The sequence below is a fragment of the Alligator sinensis genome, unplaced genomic scaffold (genome assembly GCF_000455745.1).
Source record: "Alligator sinensis unplaced genomic scaffold, ASM45574v1 scaffold650_1, whole genome shotgun sequence".
Taxonomy (NCBI): domain Eukaryota; kingdom Metazoa; phylum Chordata; order Crocodylia; family Alligatoridae; genus Alligator; species Alligator sinensis.
In genome coordinates this window covers 295,647-317,796 of record NW_005842674.1, presented here as the reverse complement: position 1 = coordinate 317,796, position 22,150 = coordinate 295,647, and the positions used below count along the sequence as shown (strand labels likewise).

Sequence of the window (22,150 nt, the reverse complement as noted above, 5' to 3'; positions counted from 1 at the left end):
AGGAGGCCGTGTGTGATGCCTTGTGATGTTGTTGTTTCATACAGCCCCTGATTGCTTCCCAAAAAGCTTCCTATGCCCCTTGGGCTCCCTCACTCTCCTCAGGCCCTTTAGACCCAGAGGAGGAGGGTGGCTTGTGGCGGTGGGGAGCATCGGGCTCTCAGAACTGCCTGCAAAGCTGGAGCCCCGGGCTGCACACCTGGCGTGTGTTTGCAGGTGCGCTCACTTCGCAGTGTGTCTGTGCCTCATGCACACACACGGGAGGGATGTTTGGGCATGCATTTGTGCCCAACGGTGTGCACTGGGGGGGGGGGCATGCATGAGTGCATGTGTGTGCACGCAAGCACCTCTGCCCCTGCTTGTACATGCATGTGGCTCTGTGGGTTTGCAGGGCTGTATGTGCAGTTGCATGTACACATAGGGGCAGGAAAACATGCCTGAGAGCATGGCTGTGCGTGACTGCGCGTGCGGCCATCAGTACAAGCATGCACGCGTGTGTCCATGCGGAGGAGTGCGAATGGTTCAGGGGCTTCCTGGGACTGCAGCAAAGCCCCTGGGTAAGCCCTGCCCTTCCTGTGCTGCTGTATTTCATGCAGGAAGGGGCAAACAGAGCAGCCCCTTCATGAAATCATGAAGGGTGTGGACCAAGGCTCGTTATCAGAGCTGCAGCCCTGGGGGCTTGTCCCCCTCTTGGCTGAAGGTCTCAGCCTGAGCAATGCACAAGGTGTTTCCCACCCTCCGGGACAGCTGTATCCCTAGGGTGCATGGATCCCATTGCATCAAACTGCTCCCCCGGGCTTCAGTGCTTCCCGGGCACCAAGGGCTCAATCAGCTTATGGGCCAGTGTAGTGCTGATGGCACGTGAGCTTGGGAACAAACAGCAGCTCCCACCTGCACGCCCCTGTGAGCAGGGGTTCCCTGTGCAGCCGGTCTCCAGCGGCCCACGTGAGCTACCAGATCGAATCCGGAATGAAGCTACATGGGGAGCAAGGGCAGCAGGTGCCCGCTGTCTGGTGGGAACAGGCACTGATGGCAGTGGCTATCCCAGGGGAGCTGGTCATCTGTCCATCCTGTGTCCCAGGATCAGTGACTCCGGTGTCAACGTGCCGCGTGTTTAGCCCCACTTGATAATCCTCCACGCTATCCCATCAGCCAAGCTCTCCAGCCTCGCAGCACAGACCTCCCAGGCGACCGCTAAAGGAGTCGCCCCGCCATCTGGCAGTCGTAAGCTGTTATCCTTTCACGGGCCGGCCCAGCAAGTTATCTCACTCCGTTTGCCCAGCTTCCCCCCCAGCCAGCCCTAAATCAAGCCATCTGCGGTTTCTCCGGCGTGGTCCCCTGCCAGGGGCTGCGATTTGCGGAAAGTCTGAGGTAGATGGGACGAGGCGTTCTGGAGATAGCAGCGTTGTTGTGAGGGAGGGGAAAAAAACAAACCCAAACCCCACCGTGTTCTGGTTTCTCGGCAGCTCCCTCCTGTCTCTCAGCCCAGCCTGGCTCCGGGAGCGCCTGGCTCGGAGCCCCCTGGTCCGTCGCGGCCCTGGCTTCGGGGCTGAGGCGATGCTGCGATGGAGCTGGAGGGATGATGGATGAGCCGGCACAGAGCTGGGAACGCTGATGGATGGAGGCAGAGACGGCCCTTGGGGCACCGCAGCTGGCCGCTCCGCCCCAGCCCAAACCACCGTCCCATGGGGAAGGAGCCGGCCTTTCCTGGCTTCTCCTTCCACCGCAAGGCTCATGTCGTGTTGATCCCTGGACTGAGCTGGGGGTAATAAACCCACCACGAGGCTGGATCCTGGGGCTCTTGGAGGAGCTGAGTTGGCTCAGATGCACGGTGCAGCTATTGACCCGTCCTACGTTCCCTGGGGAGCCTTTGGCGCATCGCTGGGTCTGTCTACACCAGGTCCCGGGGCAGGGTGCTCTCTGCCCGCTGGCTCCGGGGGCATGCAGCAAGGAGGAGGGGGAGAGGCTGTCTGTGCACAGCACGGCCTGATCTCAGCAAGGCTTGTGCCTTGCTTCCCCGCAAGGAAAGTGCAGGGGGAACAGGCTGCGGTCTGGCACCCCGCGGAGAGGGAGGAGAAGTCGGCAGGGCTGAGCAACATCCTGGCAGCCCCCAATGAGGAGTGCGGCCACCCCAGGCAGTGCGGGGAGGATGATCGAATCGGTCCTGTCGCAGCCCAGCGAGAAGCCGTCTTTGCAGCCCAGCAAGATACGTGACTCCTGTCTGTTGTGGCAACAAGCTCCCTGCGCCGAGCTGTAAACACGGGGGTACTAGCATCCCCGTGGCCTCCCTCCGCTCCGTGGCAGGTCATCCTGCCGGGGATGGAAGCCAGAAGCCGGCCAGGTCCTTCCACGTGGTCCCCGCTCCTCGTTGGAGCCAAGCGGCCTCGCTGCACTTCGGAGCCATCTGAACAGGCGCTTCGGGCCAGGGCAGGCCTGACACAGCCAGGACGTGTGAGGCTGAGCCGCTCCGTGGCTGGGTTTGGCTCTGCCCTGTCCTGGCCCCGGGCTGCTCGGGAAAGGGGCTGGGGATGCAGCCCCAGGCAGAGAAGAGAGCTCGGAGCCCGGATGCAGAGCAAAGCTTTGCTGCCCCCGTCCTCGTGAAAGTGCCCCCCACGTGTCTGAGCATTTGGGGGGGGGGAGACAGAAAGTATGTGTGTGTGTGTGTGTGTGTGTGTGTGTGTGTGCGCGCACGTGCATGCATGTGCAGTGGTATTTGTGTGTGCATGGGTGTGTGACTGTGCATACATAGCCGTGTGTGTGCAAGGAGGGGTGCGTGCGTACATGGAAGTGTGTGCAGGGGTGTGCATGTGTGTGCACATATATGGGAGTATATGTGCAGGGAGTGTGTGTACATGGGAATGTGTGTGCATGGATGTGTGTGTACATGGGACTCTGTACAGGCGCGCGTGTGTGTGTGTGTGTGTGTGCACATACATAGGAGTGTGTGCAGGTAGGTGTGCACATACGTGGGCATATGTGTACATGGGAGAGTGTGTGCAAAGGGGTGTGTGTGTACATGGGAGTGTCTTCAGGGGTGCACCTGCATGTGTGTGCATACACAGAAGTCGGGGGGGTTGTACGTGCATACATGGGAGCATGTTCAGGGATGTGTGTGTATGCACATGCATGGGGGTGTGTGCAGGGGGGTGCTTGTATGCGCGTGTGCATGGGGAGTGTGTGTGCATATATGGGAGTGTGTTCAGGGATGTGTGTGTGCATACATGGGATTGTGTGTACATGTGTATGTGTACATGACAGCGTGAGTGTGCATGGGCGTGAGCATGTGTCTGCAAAGGTATACACCTATGCGTGTGTATGTATGTTGGGACCTTGGCTCTTGGCACTACGGCTGCTCTGCTTGTTCGGATGTCTCCGTGCCAGGGCTGCCTCGGGCACACCGCGGCCTGGTTTGCAGGGAGGCCGAGCACAACCTGGCTCGTGCCCTCAGCCACGGTGGGGAAGGCGCCCGCAGAGGTGGCACCCAGCAGCTGGGTGCTCGGTTACAACCACAGAGAGGGGCAGTCCCTGGCCAGGTGTTCACACACATCTGCTCAGACCCTACAGCTCACCTCACCCCCAGTGACGCCCGGACCCCAGCAGCACCCTACAGCCGGTTAAACCCACCGGCAGCCAGCACCCAAGCAGGCGTCCAGCTAGGACATGGCCTGTCACTCCTTGCTCTTAGCCCCGCGTGGTAGAGAGAAACAGCCATCCATGCCCAAGGACAGTACCATGCATCACGGCTTTGCAAGCAACCAAACCCTCCCAGCCAAGGCCTGGAGGGATCTGGACCCCCCTGGCAGAGCTGCATGCTGCTACCTTCCTCTGGCAAGGCCGACCAGGCTGGTGAGGACCCTCTGCTGCCCTCCCAGCCCTGTGCTCATCCCAGCCCCTGAAGGGCCTGCAGAAAGCGGGCTGTGCCAAAGACCCATGACTGTAGACTGGTGATCCTCAACCGGGGTGATGCAGCATGGGTGCTAGGTTGAAATGCTCCATTCCCCCGTGGTTCAAGTTTAGGGAGGCTTCCTGGGATGTGGTATCAGCCCTGCCAGTAGCTTTTAGCTTCTCCCTCCTTCTATCAGCTCTGCATCAGTGGCAACAAATGGCCGAAGTCCTAAACGCACCATTCGCTGGTTAAATGCTTGCGGTGTTAGGCCAGTGGTTCTCAACGGGGGAGCCATGAAATTCGGAAACGATGAGGAAGGAGTGCCTTTTACCTGAGAAAGTTGAGATCCACTGGCCTAGACACAAGGGTCCCGAGTCTGGAATATACAGATGTGCGAGAGCCACGCGTGGGTCCGGCAGAAGGTGCTAGCACTTGCATAGGAGGGCCGGCAAAAAGATCAGGGGACTGGAGCCATGGTCAGACCAGGAGAGACAAAAAAGGCTCGTCCGTTTAGAAAAGAGAAGGTTATGGGGGGTAGGATAGGGGTTAGACCGACACCATATTTGGGGTCAGAAAGGGATTTTCACCCCTGCTCAGATTAGTACAGGTTGGGGAGGTTTTATCTTCCTCTGCAGCAGGGGCATGGCCCTTGAGCATCTATTAACCACGTTTCCAACAGCAGGACATTGCCCACCGTGGTCCTCCTGCTTTCCCCAGGGCACGGTCGGGTGTGATGTCTGGTGTGGTGTCAGGGATGACACTAATTTTACTAAAAGGTTGGACAATGGGTTTGTCTGGGCTGGTTTGGGCAGGGCTGATCCTGCCTCAGGACTAGATGCGACCCCGTTGGACCCTTCCAGCCCCGCTGCTCTGGGATTTCTATACTTCCTATTAATGGCTGCTGAACAAAACAGCTGGAGGCGTTTCCTCTGGCATCTCTAAACCAAGCACAGCGGGTGCCAGAGAGGGTGTTGAATGGGGGATAGATCACTAGTGAGGTATCCAGTGCCATGCTGTCCCAGTCTAGAGCATCCCTTCCTACCAGTGCCACAGACAGGCTGCTGGGCTGCACAGACCATTGCTCTGACCCAGTGTGACCCTGCTGATGTTCGGGATGCTCAGGCCCCAGCGCTGGGGTCCAGCAGGGAGGGAAGCTGGGGGTGCTCCTGGGACCCCTGTATGGTCTGACTCCTCTGTCTCCCCTGCAGTGTCCCGGCCGCAGAGCTCCCCCGAGGACCTGAAGGCGCTCCTGGGCAACGTGAACCGCCTGAACGAGAGCTTCCGGGACCTGCAGCTCAAACTGCTGCAGATGCCGCTCAAAGGCGACCTCCTGGACCACATCTGGCGGCTGCAGGACGTGCTGCAGAACCACTCAGACTCCCTCTTCCTGATGACGGGCTCCTTGCAGAAGCTGGAGGGGCTGCTGTGGAGCTTGCAGAGCCAGGCCAGCCAGACGGACCAGGCTGTGTCTGGCCTCCAGGACAGCCTGAACCAGCAGAGCGACTTGGCCCAGCTGGAGATGTACAAGCTGTTGGTGGAAGGCAACAGCAGCCGGTTGCTGTTGCAGCACCACGGCAGGCTCCTGACGCACCTGGCCGCGCAGGTGGAGAGCCTGAGCGGGCAGCTGAGCGAGGTGACCCAGGAGGTGGGCACCCTCAACCGCACCTTCGCCTACGACGTGGGCATCCACCACACCCGCATCCAGGACCTGCAGGTGCTGATCAGCAATGCCACCGAGGACGCCCGGCACATGCGCCTCGTGCACATCGCCATGGAGCGGCAGCTGAAGCACGAGCTGGCCATCCTCAACAACGTCACCGAGGACCTGCGGCTCAAGGACTGGGAGCACTCCCTCGCCCTCAGGAACATCTCCATCCTTCGGGGTAAGGGCGTGTGGTAGCAGGGCTCGGAGGGGGAGGCTAGGGGATACAGCAGATCCCTGAGGCCGGCAACTCGAGCTGGTGGCAGGAAGCTGGGCTTGGTGTGGGGATATCATCCAGGGACTGGACCAGCCAGGACTGCTTGGTGGGGGAAGGTGCTGGAGGTGTCCAAAATATTAAATAGCGCAGGGTCACAGGAAAGTCAGGCTGGAAGCGACCTCACGGGGGTCACCTAGTCTGGCCCCTTGCCTCAGGCAGGATCAGCCCTGACTAAACCATGCCAGCCACGTGTCTGCCCAAAAGTGCTCTTGGAAACATTCAATGTCCACCGTGTCTCTGGGCAGCCTGTTCCCATGTCAGAGCCACAAAGTCCCTCCTCATCTCCAGCCTCAGTTTCCCCTGCTGCAGCTTGAGCCCATTGCTCCAAGTCCTGCCTGCTACAGTCGCAGAGGAAAACCCAGCTCCATCCTCTCTGTCATCACCTCTCAAGTATTTGAAGCCTCCCTCCTAGGTGTTGACTGCAGCCCAGGTGGAGATGGGAACTGGGCTGTGCCAATGCTCCTGCTGGCACCAACCCCAGAGGGTCCTGGCTGGAGGGTCTTGCCCCTGCGCTCAGGGTCAGACCGATGCTGCATTTGGGGTCAGGAAGGAATTGCCCTCCCTGGTCAGACTGTGCAGACATGGTGGGGTTTTGCATTACTCTGTAGTCGGGGCACAGCCTGGGATCTCTTGAGCATCTATTAACAACCTTTGCAGCAGCAGGACATTGGTGTCGTGGTCCCCCTGCTTTCCCCGGGGCAGGTTCGGGTTCGATGCCTGGTGCTGTATCAAGGGTGACTATAGTTTTGCTCAGAGGTCAGCCACTGGATGTGTCTGGGCTGGTTTGCACAGGGCTGACCCTGCCCCAGGCAGGGGTTGGATTAGATGGGACCTCTGCAGCGCTCCCTGCCAGCCCCACGGCTCTGGGATGCTGTGACTCTGACTGTTATCAAACCTCCCCCCATCCCAGCCTCCTCTGAGTAAATTGGTGCTGTTCTCCACCTCACATTACCAAAATGCAGGGATGTACCATGAAACTACAAGGGAGCAGGTTTAAAGCTCCCCAGAGGCTGTTCTGTATCACCCAGCATGTCATTCACCCATGGCACTCCCTGCCACAGGACGTGGCGGTGGCTGGTAGCTTACCTGCGTCCTAGTGGGGATTGGACCGAGGGCCATCAGGAGGTGTCGAACAGGGGAGATAGGCAACAGCGTCTGGCTCGAGTGGTCAAAGTTGCACAGTGGGAAGCTCCGGCCATGCCCTGTTCACCTGCCCGGACGCCCCATTGCCTCTACAGCCCGTGCATCTCCAGATTTGCCCACCGTGGCCTGCATCTGCCTCCGTATGAAGGGTGTGCTGCCGGGAAAAGCAGGGCCAGCTCCTGAGGCTCTTCTGGGGCCTCCAGGCCTTGCAGTCCCCGAGATCGTCACCCTCGGGAGGGGGCTGCCCCCATAGGAGAGGGGCATGGGCTGGGTTATCCGTAAGGCAGGGCGTGCGGCATTCAGCATTCAACACCTCTGCCTCACCCTTGGTTGCTGGCAGGATGGCGGGGGGATGCAAAACAGCCTGGGAGCATTGGTGAGGAGCGTGTCCAGAGCCAAGTCCTCCCAGCCAGAGCTTCGCAGGGCAGGGTGGGAGCTCTGAATCCCCCTGGCACCCCTGGGCCAAAGGAGGTGGGAATGCCACGAGGCAGGAATAGGGGCAGAGCGCTGTCTACACTAGGGCTCCCATCAGTGTGAGTTGCCTGCTCCACTTCCCCCGTGTCCCGTGTTCAGGCTTTTTCTTCCCTCCACTAATGAGAACAAAGCTGAGGCTGCAGGGCCCCAAGGGGCCTGTCCAAGCCACCCCAAGGCATGCGCTGTGCACAACGCCCCGATAAGAGAGATGCCAGGGGCGCACACCCTCCATCGAGCTCTCCAGCAAAACCAGGGGTGATCCCTTTGCCACATCTCAGTTGAGAAGCAAAATAGAACTAGAAACCCTGCTTCAAAGTCCCTTACTAAGCATCGTCGCACGGTCCCCTCTACACCAGGGGCAACCCTGCAGGCCCCCTTGGGCTGAGCCCTCACCCTGGCCCTGGAGACGGCTGCGAGCGCATCTCGGGCAGGATGCAGGTCCTGCCCACGCGTGCCCCACTGCTCCGGTGAGAACAGCTGGAAAGCACAGCTGGCCCTCCCCGGAGAGGCCTCGTGCCGATGGATAGCTGCAGCGTGAGCGTGCTCTTGGCAGGCTCCATCCCTGTCTCTCCCTTTCCCCACGCCCTGTTTACGGGGCCGGCCGCGAGCCAATTGATTTATGAGCCCCATGCCCCTGCGGGCTTCGTCCTGCTCTGTGCGTTCCCAGCCATCCCTAGGGGGTTTCTAGCTGCTTTGAGAGGGACTTTGCACTGCTCAGAGAGCCAGGGCCACAGGGCATCAAGGCAGCAAGGAGGGGAAGGAAGCCAGCATGGCCCTCTGGACACGGGGAGGTGGAGGGAGGATGTTCCAGCTAATCCCAAGCACCTTGCACAGAGCAGGCCCACCCCCAGCCAGCCGGCAGCAGAGCAGGAGGTTAATTAACTGGCCTTAAATAATAACGGAGTGATGAATGAGAGCACTCAGCGTCGGCAGCTGATCTGCTCTGGCTCGCGCAGCGGCGCGGGGCTCGTGGGGTGGAAATCCTGGGGCTGGGCTGGAGGTCAGGCTTGCTCCATCCCAGCTGGCTGTATCTGTGGGCTTCAACACTCAGGTCCTCGCTGGGGTTTTCTTTGTACGGCACCTAGCGCAGTGGGTCCCAGATGCTGGCTGCTGCCACACTAGACAGGAGGGTCAGTCCCATCCTTCAGAGGCGATGCACTGGTCCAGGGGTGAAGCTGGCCTGGGGGTTTCCTAGGTTAGCTCAAGCCTGCTCTTTCCACAGGGTGCCTCTGCTGTGCTGGTCCCAGACCCAACACAGTTCTGCCCGGGACCCCCCTTGCACCTCCCTGCCCGGGACCCCCAGCCTGCAACCTCCCTCCACTATTCCTGCCCTGGTATAACCCCTTTACCCTGCTTTGGGCTGGTGTCTGTAGGAGTCGGTCTGTCCTCTCCCGAGCTAGCAGCTCCCATCTTGATTGGAGCATTATTCACTCCTCACCGTCGTTCACGGTGACAGGCTTTCATGGAAAACACAGAGCCATGGGGCTGGCGGGGAGCTGCGGGGGTCACATCTCGCCCAACCTCTGCCTGGGGCTGGATCAGCCCTGTGCAAACCAGCCCAGACAAACCCGGTGTCTGACCTCTGAGCAACACGACACAGTTGCCCCCGATGCAGCAGCAGGCATCGCACCGGACCCTTCCCCAGGGAAAGCATTGGCGCCACTGCAGCCAACGTCCTGCTTCTATAAAAGGTTGTTAATATATGTGCAAGAGATCCCAGGCAGAGGTTGTGCCCCTGCTACATAGGAAGGCAATCCCCCCCAGTCTGACCAGGGCAACATCCCTTCCTGACCCCAAATGCAGCATCGGTCTGACCTTGAGCCAAGACCCAGTGGGGTTGGTGCCAGCAGGAGCATGGGCACAGCCCAGTCTGCATCCCCAATCTGAGCTGCAGCAGCACCCAGCACCTCTGCGGGAGGCTTAAACCCCCCCTGATGCATGGTGCAAAAAAGGTGCAGGGGGCAGTCAGGATTCCCTCCCAGCCCCATGTGGCAAGAGCGACCAGGCTATTTCCCAGCTTGCCTGTAACATGGGGCCATATATAGCTTTAGGGTACAGTCGCTGCACAAGTCCCAGCCATGCTGGAGCCGGCTCCGTGCAGGAGCCCTGTGGCCACGGGGCAGTTCGGGGCAGTATCTCTGCACATCTCCCCACTCCAAATCCCTTCCGTTGGGACGCCGCAAGGGGAAGAGACTTTGCAGGACAGGGACACGCGGATTAAGTGTGAAACGGAGCGCTCCACCTGCAACGCTAACCTCCCACCAAAGCAACAGGGTCCATCCGAGACAAGGCTGGGATGGGTGGGAAAAGCAGGGGGCTGACAAGTGACCCCCAAGTTGAATGCAGGAATCATCAATTCTGCACCTTTACCAACCGAGTTGGGATCTCTTTAAAAAACACAGTTAGTTTGCAAAGGCTTGTCTTCCCCAAACCCAGGCTGATTGACATGAGATCACCCTCCTTTCCGTCTGGGGTCCTGCATTGGCCATTCCCTGATTTTGGCTGTCAGGACGACAGCCTCCGAGGACGCAGGGCAGCTCGTTACCGTTCATAAAGGTTGGCGCCACTTTGATCTTCTTCCAAGCTGCTGGACCTCCGCCAGCGTTTCTAGACTGACTGAAAACTAGCATCAGCTCTTGGATGAAAATGATGCAGAGCAGCTGATTTGAAAGGTCCAGCTTTAGTAGCAATTGCATAACGCCCTGCGTCGTCAGTGCAAGAATGGAAAGTATTCTGTTTTATCGGCATCATCCAGGAACACATCATCTGGCTTTTTTCCAACTAGAGGATAGAAATAGCTATTGAATACTTACTGCTATTCTGCATGATTACTGCTTATTTTAGTCTAGAAATAACAAATACCTGCATTTTTGCCCAGATATAGTTTTTAAAACTTCTCGGTGCTCTTACCTGTTCAGGCCATAGATTTTCCTTGTGTTCTTTTGCTTCCCTTATCAGTTTTCTACAGTTCCCTGCTTCCAGTTTATATGAATTACTAGCAACTTCCCCTTTCTTCCAGTACTTTTATCTTAAAAAATTAAGGTTGAAGGGACCTCGGGAGGTCACATCTAGTCGAACCCCCCTGCTCCAAGCAGGACCAGCCCCAACTACATCATCCCAGCCAGGGCTTTGTCTAGCCAGGGCTTTAAAATCTCCAAGGATGGAGAATCATCATCATCATCTGACACCACTTCACCTTCAAGCAGGCTGGTGTGTATGCACTGCAGCCTTGTTCGTAATTGTGAAGCTGTGGATTTTGAGACTTCTGGTACAATGTTTTTATCATCCCTAGTCATCCAGTTTGATGCTGTCTGCCAACCGATTGAGCTCATAATTGCTCTCAGTTTTGTGAAACTGGACCTTCTGAAGGGCCAAGTGAATATGGCTGGTTTGGACGTTATTTGGAGGTCACTTGGAGGTTTCCATAGCAACCTTTCAAAACCTTGGCTTTCCACTCAGATGTGGGCCAACAAGAAATGTTGAAACATTGACGTTTCCCACCGGACGGGATCTGCTGTCCGATCCTTGTGGGTTTCCATGCCAGGGTCACGGTGAGATTTTTCTAGCCTGGGATGCTCAGGAGTTTGCCCACCGGTTCCTATAGGTCGGGGTGGCCAACCCATGGCACGCGTGCTACAAATGGCACAGGCCGCTTCTATGCGTGGCACACGGCTGATCAGGGAGGGGACAAGCAGTGCAACGGCAGGTAGGGCTGGGAGCAGAAAGCAGAGCAGCAGAGTGACAAAAGAGCACAGGCAGGGAATGGAAAGCAGAACAGCAGATCGGGCAGGGGAGGGGGACCATAGTGGCACTCTGGGAGGGCGCAGGGCTGATTGTTGATGCTCTCACTATGGAGGTTGGCTCTGCTCTGAAGGAAGGGGGCCACTAAACCCCTGTGTGCCCCCTCTTTTCTTCCAGGGCCTCCAGGACCAAAAGGAGACCAAGGCAATGAAGGGATGGAGGGTGAGCCCGGTGTTCCTGGCTTGCCTGGACTGAGAGGTAAGGGGCCGTGTGCGAGGTGCGGAGCCGTACATGAGCCTGGTGCAACCAAGGGAAAGACTCCCCTGGGCTTTGTCTCAGGCCAGGAGCCTGCTGCTGGCATCTGCAAAGCCTTGGGAACAGGAGCAAGGCAGGGGGGACTGTGGGGCCCTTCCCTTGCTGCTTCCCCAGTGCATGTCCAAGCTAGGGTTACGTTACTCCAGCAGCAAAGCCTCTGCTCCTTCCCTTCGACTGGCCCATAAGTCAAGTGTGCATGGCTTGGCTGGAGCCACGTCGTGTTTAGAGGCCACGTAGCCTAGGCCCCAGCCTCGGAGGTCAAGCAGCTAGGGTCTTTGTCCTGGCTGAGGGGAGCCTTGGGGTCATCCATCCTGGCTCCGACACACACAAGGACCCATGGCTTCGTCTGCTCATCCTACCCCAGGCAGCTCCTCTCCCAGGGCTCAGGGACCGTTCTCCTGCACCCCAAGCTCCTCGGGCATCTTGGACCCGAGGTGCATGCGCTTAGGAGCACCCCCAGCTCTGTGCTGACTCTTGCAAGCCAGAGCAGTGGGGTTGGAGACCTCATCCTCCTTATCGCCCTCCTGTTTGGGAGATAGATCAGGCGGGGTTGTTTGTGAGCGCAGGGGCTGGACCCAGCGACCCCGGAGATCCATCGCAGCCCCTGCCTCCTGCCCCATGCTCAGCAGCAAAGGGAGGGTGGGTGTCTGCCCCCTCTCTCCCGGTCCTTGGCTTCAACTTCTTCCCCTCTCCCAAGCCTCCTTCCTTTCCCAGGGGAGCGTTTCTATTGGAGCCAACTGGGCAGCCGATCACCACGCGCTCCTTTCCCCAAACGCTCCCGGCGCAGGTTGATGTAGGAATTGAGCTTGGCTGCAAACCAGATGGCTTGGGTGCAGAGGCTTTGCCCCAGCAGCTGCTTTCCAACACCCCACACTGCTGTCTCCGGCTCCCGTGGAGGAAGTGGGGGTGGTTGTGCCCGAGGGATGCAGCACAGGGGGGTCCGTATGCCCCAGCGGCAATGGCAGAGCTCCTCGGGCTTCTGGGTCAGCACAGCTTGCTGGGCACAGGGGAGACCCCCCTGGCTTGGCCACTACCCGTGCCCGCAAAGGAGGCTTCCCCCCAGCCCCAAGCCAGCTGGCTGAGAGCTGCAGCCACCAAATGGCTCAGCTTGGGGAGGAAAGAGCGGGGCAGCCCCGGTCCTGCTGCCAGCATGTGGTTCATGCTGCATGGACTCAGCGCCTGTCATTCCTTCCCCTTCCAGGGATGCCCGGGGAGAGAGGGCCTTCAGGACCACGTGGCCTCAAAGGCGACCAAGGCGACCTCGGCCCGCCCGGCCTCACCGGGATGCGGGGACTCAAAGGTACGGATGTGCCCCCCCTCTCCCCTCCAGCACAGCTGCATCCCTCCCTCTCCGTCATCTGCTCCCTCCCCATCACTGCCCCCCTGGAGACGCCAGGACCCTCCTCTGGGCCGTGCTGCCTGTGGGCAGGGGCGGTCGGAGGGTGCAGCTGGCCACAAGCAGGCTCTGGGCAGGTTTGTACCCTGCCTGAGGTCAGGAGAGCGGGGTGGACATCGGGGCAGGCTCCGTGCTGGTCTGAAGCTCAGGGTTGGAGCCATCTAGGTTTGCTGCAAATTGCCACCCAGTGAAAGGGGCAGGATCCTGGTGTCCGGCTGTGCCCATTCAGCAGTGGCACTGGTCATCCTCCCCCAAATTACCCAGCGGGGCTGAGCCCGAAACTGAGCGAGCGGGTGGAGTGAGGTGGGCAGAGGATCAAATCCGACTGCCTGCGAAGGGGATTGCTCGCAAGTGGTGCCCTCGCCGCGGGGGCTGGAGCGAGCCAGCCTCGCCGGGGACCATTGCAGCATCCAACAGGGAAGGAATATAAGAAAGCAGAGGGCGGCTGTTTGCTTTGGGGGCTGAGGTTGCGGCGGCTGGCGTGGGCTGGGCTGTTTGGAAGACTTTCCCTCCCTAAGCCCTGGCCGTGAATCCTCCTCCAGCCCCACTCTGATCACTCGCTCGCAATCCCTTCCCTGCTACATCAGCCAGGATTTTCGCAGCAGCCAGAGGCCTGGCTCGTATCCGCGCTGGGCATGCACAGATTGTTTTCTCTGGTTGGAGCCGGACGCCCGGCTGCAAGGGTGTTGGAGCCGGACCCCTGGCTGTAAGGGCGCTGGAGTTTAAATGCATAGCTCAGGATGAGAGGCAAGTCATAACACCCACCGGCTCTGTGTTTAGCCTGCAGTTTATTTATTCCTGTCACTTCCTTTTGGTTTCTTGTGGTTTTGGGGCTCGCTCCATCCCAGGTTAGAAACGGGTGCAGTCTCACAGGGCGGAAGCCGCTGCTTGGATGACAAGGTAGCTCCAGAGCACGTGCATCTATTTTAGCCGAAATAAGGATGGAGACTTGAAAAACAACAAGTCTCCAGCCATCAGCTGCAAAACCCAGCTGGAAACTGTCCTATCTTTCAAATGTACTGTTTCTGCCTCAAATGCCTGTTATTCTAACATGGGAAATGGTTGGTGCATCTCCACGAGACATTGCCGTGCGGTCGTTCAGTACTTGTATAAAAGAGCACGTCTCCCTTAGGAGAGAGCCGTGTGCGCGATGCCTTTGCCACAGGCTGCGGGGACCCCAAACCAACACGGGTGCTGTCTCCTGCCAGCACACGGCTTAGGAACGTAGGTGGGGAAGTGGTTTCGGGCTATGGAGACTGCAGAAAACCTATTTCCTGATTGCATAAGAAACCTAGTCTCATAAGAAACCTATTTCCAGATTTCATAAGAACCAGGGGTTCCTGTGTGGGCAGGGGATCATGTAAGGTTACAGGCATGCAAAGCATGCCTCGTTAGTGCCGTGATTCTCAACCAGGGTGCTGTGAGACCCCTGGAAGGGTGCTACAACCCTATTAGCACAGTTAAGTGTGCAAAACTATCTGTGATTCACAACAGACACCCAGGGATTTCCAACAGGAATACACCACGTCCGAGCCTGCTGGGGGCTGGCTGCATTCTTTGCATCGGGAAGACTTGATCTAGCATTTTTCCGGAGTCAGAAAGGGAGTGAAAGCTCAGAGCTGACATTTTCCAAGGGGGCCTTTAGTCTCTCTGAAAGGCTTGAGAGCCACTGATCTAGTGGGTCACACCCACGAAATAGAGGATGGTTTGAGTAGGCATGATCCTGCTTCAGATGTGACCATTACAGGTCCCTTCCACCCCACTGCTCTGTGACCCTATAACTTCCATTCAGGCCCAGGTAGTCTTGTGTACTGGAGCTCAGGGAGCAGGAGGGGGCCCTGCTAGATGTGGGTGGAAAAGCCCACCCTTAGGGGAGGTGTCTTCAGGACACCAGGTCCCGTGCCACGAAACGCGAAGGGTGTTCTCCCTTATGCACCCGTGACAGCAGCCAATATCCACGCACGTGTCAAAGCTTTCCTGCGTGCTCCTGAGCACTTGGCCGTGGTGATATCCTGCGGCGATGAGTTCTGCAGGTTAATTGCTCATGAAAGCAAGAAGAAAGTGTCTCTTTTCAGTACGCCACTCACCCATGCAAACACCCTCCTGATGCCAGGGGATGGGATGTCCCGGAGAATACGACTCCCTTGCTTTTCTTGTTAGCCACCTTTGGAGACAGGAGGACAGGCTGGATCTGGGGTCCGACCCTACCATCCTTATGTTACTTGTTTTCTCCATCGGTCTGCCCAGCACCTGCTATCATAGAAAATATCCCCGGCCTCACTGAAAAGATCACTTTCTCCTCCTGCCTTTCGTCTCATGCTGCCACTGCAAACAGACCTCTTCCTCCAGGTCCAGCCCTCCCTTAGACTCATGGCGTAGACCCTGCAAGATCTCAGCCGAAAGGGAAGCAGAGATTTCTTGGTGACCTGGCAAAGCACTGAGGCAGCAAAAGAAAGGTCTTGATGCAGCAACCCAAGCCAAGCAGGGGTCCTGCGTATGCAGGTCTGGGCAATGCAATCTGCAGACAACCCCACATAGGCACAGGCCCTACTCGCTTCTCCATGGCTCTCCAAAAAGGAGCAAGGAGCCAGTCCCAGAACTGGTTGTTGTACAGCTAGACAGCGGGGAAGGGAATGGCTTTGGGTCCATCCCTACAAACACACAGCTGTCTTGGAAGCAGCCCTGTGGTGCAAGAGCTCCTGAGCAATGAAAACACAAGCAGGGGATGGGCTGTGTGCGCCATTTCCTTGGTGCACTGTGCAGCCCCGGGTATTTGGAGCGAGTCAGGACCAGCCACCAGCACCGTCACAATGATCTTCCATTGCTTGGGGCATCTCGGTAAAGGTGTCGCTGCTTTGTAAGCCAGATTTAATGTTCAGCAGCCAGTCAAGGGTTAATCGTGAGAAATTGGTGGCACCCCAGTGGCCCAGAGAGGATATAATAAGCACCGGTACCGTACTGTCTGGCATATAACATGCCCTCTGATAAAACACACACCTTGTTTTTTGGAAAGCAGACTGTAGAAAAATAAAAGATTTCTACAGAGTCATGGCCAGCTGGGTGACAGAAAGCAACACGAGCGTCTGGGGAGGATGGCATCAGGAACCTCTTGGTGTGTCTTGCAATGCCACACTTCGTGGTCACTGTGTTTGCAGGAGGACGTACTCTCTGGCACACAAGGTGAGGCCCTGGGCCCTTGCAAGGACAGCAGCATGAGTGCTAGTTCCTTACTGTAAGTAGTTCTTGACATAAATTCCTGTTTCCACATCACAAGCCTCATCCAGATGCTACCAGCAGCTCACTTGCTGCTGCAGGCCCGGTTACAGGGCTCAGCCGATAGCTACGGCTGCGAGATGGTCATAGTTTCATAGTTTCATAGTTACAGGGTCGGAAGGGACCTAATAGATCTTCTAGTCCAACCCCCCGCCAGGGCAGGAGAACAACCCCCAAAAAAAAAAAACACCCTAAAAACAAAAACGGGACTCAATGGGGCCCAGCCAGGTGGGTACCCAGCCTCTTCTTAAAGCCCCCCAGGGTAGGGGCCAGCACCACCTCCCTTGGAAGTTGGTTCCAGCTCCTAGCCGCCCTAACTGTGAAGTAGTTTTTTCGGATGTCCAATCTGTACCTCCTCTCCATCAACTTGTGCCCATTACTCCTTGTTATGCCAGCGGGGGCTCGGGGAAACAGCGTCTCCCCCAAACCCTTCTGGTTCCCCCTAGTGAGTTTATAGACGGTCACCAGGTCCCCCCTCAGCCTTCTCTTGTGGAGGCTGAATAGGTTCAGGTCCCGCAGTCTCTCACTGTAGGGTCTGCCCTGTTGTCCCCGGATCATGCGGGTGGCCCTCCTCTGGACCCTCTCAATGTTGTCCACATCCCTCCTGAAATGGGGCGCACAGAACTGGACACAATACTCCAGCTGCGGCCTGACCAGCGTCGCATAGAGGGGGAGGATCACCTCCCTGGCTCTACTCGAGATGCACCTGTGGATGCACGACAAGGTCCGGTTAGCCCTGCCAACCATGACCTCGCATTGTCGGCCCATGTTCATCTTGGAGTCAATAATGACACCAAGATCCCTTTCCGCCTCCGTGCTCTCAAGTAGGGAGTTCCCCATCGTATAAGTCAACACAGGATGCTGCCCCTTCAGTTTGCTGAGCAGACGCAAGCACTGTGTCTCCAGGCGTGCTCCTTTTCCAGCAGAAACAACACATGCCCCGTCATTTGTGGAGGGGCTGATTTTGGGGCGGGAAGGTGCATGTTGTATGCAAGAAGCAGTATTGCTGTAGGCTAAAGCAACCCCCAGGTAAGGCCAGCCAGAGGATGTAGTGCCCTCAGCAGCTGATACCGGAGCAAAAGCATGGCCTTCTACTTCCCCAGCCCTGCAGGCAACCCCAATCGCTCGGTTGAAGGCACCGTCACCTCGCGTTGTTCCAACCCAGCGGCATTACCACAGTCCCACCCGTGTCCCACCCATGTCCCACTCATTAATCTCTCAGACAGTCCCATAAGAAATGGGATGGGGGACACGCCTGCATCCCTGTTGCTGTGATAATCTTTGAGTCCTATAGGGAGGGAGCTCCGGGGGTCACATCTAGTCCAAGCCCTGCCTGACCCTGTCTAAACCACCCCAGATGCAACCCCATGTCTGACCTCTTAGCAAAACTACTGTCACCCCTGACCCTGCCAGGGGGACCACGGCAGCCAACGCACTACTTCTGTAAATGTTGTTAATATGCACTGCAGAGAGCCCAGGCAGAGGCCGTGCCCCTGCTACAGAGGAAGGCAAAATCCCCCAGTCCGTACCAGTCTGACCAGGGAGGAAAATCCCTTCCTGGCCCCAAATGCAGCATCCGTCTGACCCTGAGCAGAGGGTCAAGACCCTCTAGCCTGGACCCTGCGGGGTTGGTGGCAGCAGGAGCGTTGGCACAGCCCAATCCCCAGCCCCAGCCCGGGCTGCAGCACCCAGTGCCTCTGGGGAAGGCTTAAAACCCCCTGAGACATGGAGCAGGAAGGAGGGAAGGAGGCAGCCAGCAAAGCCCAGAAGCCAGGGAGATCCCCATAGCAGAGCACAGGCCTTGCTCCACCTAGATCAGTGCTTTTTAACCCGTGGTCCATGGACCCCTCAAACTATGCCTAAGGGGTCTGAGAAAGATGTCTGTGATCACTGAGAAGTATGTGAATACCCACACTTGCAATCCAGAGGGATCCGCATCTCCATTCGAAATCCCCAAAAGGATCTGCAAATGAAAAAGCTGAAAACCACCTCCCCTCGATCATCCCCCTCCTGCGTCTGTCCGCCCTCTCCTCGACACCTCCAGGGATGGGGAGTCCCCCGCATCCCTGGCACCTCTCCCACTGCCTCCCTGCTCTGATGGAAGAAGGTTTTCCTGAGATCCATCCTAAACCTATTAGGTTGCAACTTCAATCCAGGACGGAAGAGATTTCTGGGGCTCCCTGCGGGGCAGGATCTCTCCATCGCATTAGCCCCCAGCTGCCCTGCTCCCAGCACTGCCCTGCCTCCAAAGGCCATGTGTTTGCTTAGGGCTGCGCCGGCTTTTCGGCTCTCCTGGGGGGATTAGATAATATTTGTACAGTTGCTCAGCCCTTGGAAAGCACTTGAGGCCGAGTTCTTGGTGCATGGCTCCTTCTCTTCCCAGAAGACAAAGCCTCCATAAACCCTGGCTGATCAGCGCAGAGCCAGGCCCCGAGCCAGCTTCGGGCTTCGAACAGATTGGCCCCATCCGACTCCCTTCTCAGAGGAGCGGGGACTTGATGCAGACAGCTGAGCACGGGCACAGCCCTGGGGTGGATGCAGTGCAGCTGAAAGCCGCTTTGCAAAGACAAGGGGAGGTGGGAGGGGAAAGGCAGCCTAACAGTCATGCTCGCAGGGTGCCCTGCTTGTTCCCCCTTGATTAAGAGCCAGCCATCATTTGTTTGGAGATCAGCATCGTCCTGGAGAGCACCAGCTATATACCAAGTCTTGCGTGGGCTTTCCAGCTGCAGGCTGGGCTCGGACGTTACTCCAACCACCGGATAACATTCCCTGGCCTGGTTTGACGGGGCGAGATAATCAGAGCAGTCCCACATCTTTTGCAAGAGCGATAATAACTCTTGGGGGTGGGAAGGAGCCTGGACAATGCAAAGGAGACGGCGACACGGAGAATAGCCCGCGGTTCTGATGTTCCTGGAAGGCAATCAGACGCCGGGTGTGTTTTGATATTCGCCAACCCGAGCCGCAGCTTTGCTATGGTCTGTGGTTTCCTTTCCTTTCTCGGAGGACGGGGAAGGTCGGTTTTTCTCCTGGGCTGGTGCCAAACAATAGTTTGACGAGCAAATTGCGTGGAGATGAGAGGTCAGATTATGCTCTACGCCTGTCCCTGCCAAGCACCCCCAACCCCAGCCCGGAGGTATGTTATTAAACACAACATTTTTTTTCCTGCCGGCGTGTATCAGGGAGTATTGGAGAGCTCAGCCTTGAAGTGTTTGTCCACCCTGATTAAACGTGGATGTGGCCGGGTCCTGTGTTCAGTCCCCTTGGCCAGGCTACGTGAAGGAGCTGCTTTGCTCTTCAACAGGCTGAGGACTGACGGGCTGGGCAGCAGCTCTGCAGAAAAGGGCCTGGGGGTGACAGGGGACAAGAAACTGGACAGGAGCCAGCAGTGTGCCCGTGGTGCCAAGAAGGCTAACAACATCCTGGGCTGCATCGGCAGGAGCGTTGCCAGCAGATCGAGAGATGTGATTCCTCTCTATCCAGCACTGGGGAGGCCACATCTGGAGTCCTGTGTCCAGTTGTGGGCCCCCCCACTGCAGAAAGGATGTGGACACATTGGAGAGCGTCCAGTGGAGGGCAGTAAAAATGGTTGTGGGGCTGGAGGACAGGACTGGGGAGGAGAGGCTGAGGGAACTGGGCTGATTGAGTCTGCAGAAGAGAAGACCGAGGGGGGATTGAATAGCAGCCGTCACCTCCCTGCAGGGGGGCTGCAAAGAGGATGGAGCTGGACTGGTCTCAGTGGGGGCAGACGACAGGACAAGGAGCAATGGGCTCAAGCTGCAGCAAGGGACATTTAGGTTAAATATTAGGTAGAACTTTTTCACTAGCAGGGCAATAAAACACATAACGGATTACCCACAGAGGTGGTGCAGTCTCCATCCTTGGAGTTTTTCAAGACCTGGGTAGACCAAGCCTTGGCTGGGATGATGTAGTCGGGGCTGGTCCTGCTTGGAGCAGGGGGTTGGACTCGATGCAACCTCCTGAGGTCTGTCCCAACCCTCATTTTCTATTTTTCTATGACTCTAAGATCATCCTGCAACAGAGCAGCCAGCTGGGGATGAAGGATGCTAAGAGAGTCGCCGCTAGGCCCAGCGCCTATAAAATAAATGCATCCAACTCTCCCGTGTACGACTTAATGACAACAGCGAGGGCCTGTCAGGAAATAGGAGGCTGGGAACTGCAGCCTGGGGTCTGGGAACAGCGCCAAGCCCGGCAGATTTGTCTCTCCTCGGGGTTGAAAGAGCTTTCCCAGCGCTTGGGGAGATGGTTGAGGGGCTCCTGCCACTAGTCTCCAGCCTCCTTCAGTGCTTGTCGACCCAGAGAAGCTGCAGTCACCGCCTGGAAACCAGCGCTGTCGGGTCCTTTTGCACCCAGCTGCAGCCAGTGGTTACAGGGTTGTCGTTCATGCCCTGAGCTGCAACTCCCAAGCACCACGGCAGGGGGTCAGACTTGATGATCTGCTCAGGTCCCTTCTGACCTTACCTACTATGAAACTATGAAACCTTCAAAGCACAGCCAGCCTCTAAAGCAAGGCTGAGGACCCCAACTGAAGTGGGGGGATCACTCGCTCGTGTTGGCTTTGCAGACCCATGGCCAGGCTGGGTCTGGGGTTAGGAAGGTCCCGTTGTCCGCTGTGTCTGTAGCTGGTTTTGGACAAGTCCTATGCTGCTTCCGCTGTCCATCAGCGCCCATCCATCCAGGATCTCGTAGGACCGTCGAGGCAGTGTCTGAGGACCTGGTTTCCCAGACGTCGAGCTGTGGATGGAAACTGCTTTCCCCTGTCAGGTCCAGCCGACGTACCCAGCAGCACCAGCAGCCAGCTGGTGTCCATGGTGGAGTGGCTGTGGGCCCATAAAACCCTGCTTTTGCTCCGGTTTCCAGTGGGGCCCTAGGAATTAAACCCCGTGCACCTGGTTATCCTAGTGACGGGCATCCCGAAGTCAAGCCAGACCCATTGCTTCTCACGAGTGCCGCCCCGGGCTGACCCCTGAAATAAACTCTGAGGAAATTTTGCCGTGTTAAAAACACTGCATCCATCCATTGCTGGATCTCTAGCTCGGTTCCCAGGGGCATCACCATGGCAAGATTGTCCCAGGGCAGAAGCATCGTATCAAGCATGCCCCAGCCTCCAAACTTAGCTCTGACCCTGAAACCCCCCGAGCTAAGGAGTGTTCAGAGCGAGGGGCTTGGTTCAAGCCTATTGCCAAAAAGCAATCTCTTCTGGCAGCAGATGCCGCATTGCTGTGATTTATAGGAATTTCTGTAACTTATAGAAAACAGACGCGGGGAGCAATAGCTCAGGCACGTCTGCAGTGCCTGGGCAGCACTGATCCCACTTCTGGCTCAGACTTTTTTGCTCTACGGGAGCACTGTCTCTGCTGGCCGGCAGCCACTTCTGGGGTGAAGCATAGCCAGCAACGCAAGTTCCAGATCAGGGGTGTCAAAGATACGGCCCGCGGGCTGTAGCATCCGGCTCGTGGGTCTCAGACCGATGGGTGCAGAGCTGGCCTGACGCATGGGCTGAAACTCCTGCTGCACATGGAGCACGGTGCATGCAGTGCTCTGCTCCAGATGCTGCATAGCTGCTTTTAGGCAGGAAGATTTTTAGCTACGGCACATTGCTGCTGCCAGTCGCGGCACGACAGGACCGTTCATGATTGTTCACAACAGACGCAGCCTTGGCTGTAAGGTTTCATGCATATAAAACACACCACGCTCACTTCAAAGATTGCCCAGAAATCAGCTTATCTACCTGGCAAGCACTGCAGGGAGGCACAGAGGACTCTAACCAACTCAGGGTTTGGCAGCTGTTACTGGAGCTAACATGGATTTATTAACTTAGGAATTTCAGCGCAGAGGAAGGCAGTCGTGTTGTAGCAGCAACCGCCTGGTGCATGGTAACACTTCAGCTTAGGAGCTGTTTTCTTGGTGTGGCGTCTCTGAAGGGCG

The 22,150-nt window shown here is 57.4% G+C and overlaps 1 protein-coding gene across 3 annotated transcripts in view; it reads left to right on the top strand.

Annotated features, from left to right (window-relative positions):
• Positions 1 to 22,150, top strand: part of SCARA5 (scavenger receptor class A member 5) — a 62,400-nt gene that overhangs the window by 16,699 nt on the left and 23,551 nt on the right. For all 3 annotated transcript variants that reach the window (XM_006033891.3, XM_006033890.3, XM_025215777.1), the window contains exons 4-6: positions 5,092 to 5,766; positions 11,398 to 11,478; positions 12,737 to 12,835. In XM_006033891.3, coding sequence (XP_006033953.1) covers positions 5,092 to 5,766; positions 11,398 to 11,478; positions 12,737 to 12,835 — 855 coding nt within the window. The remainder of the gene's footprint in view (positions 1 to 5,091; positions 5,767 to 11,397; positions 11,479 to 12,736; positions 12,836 to 22,150) is intronic.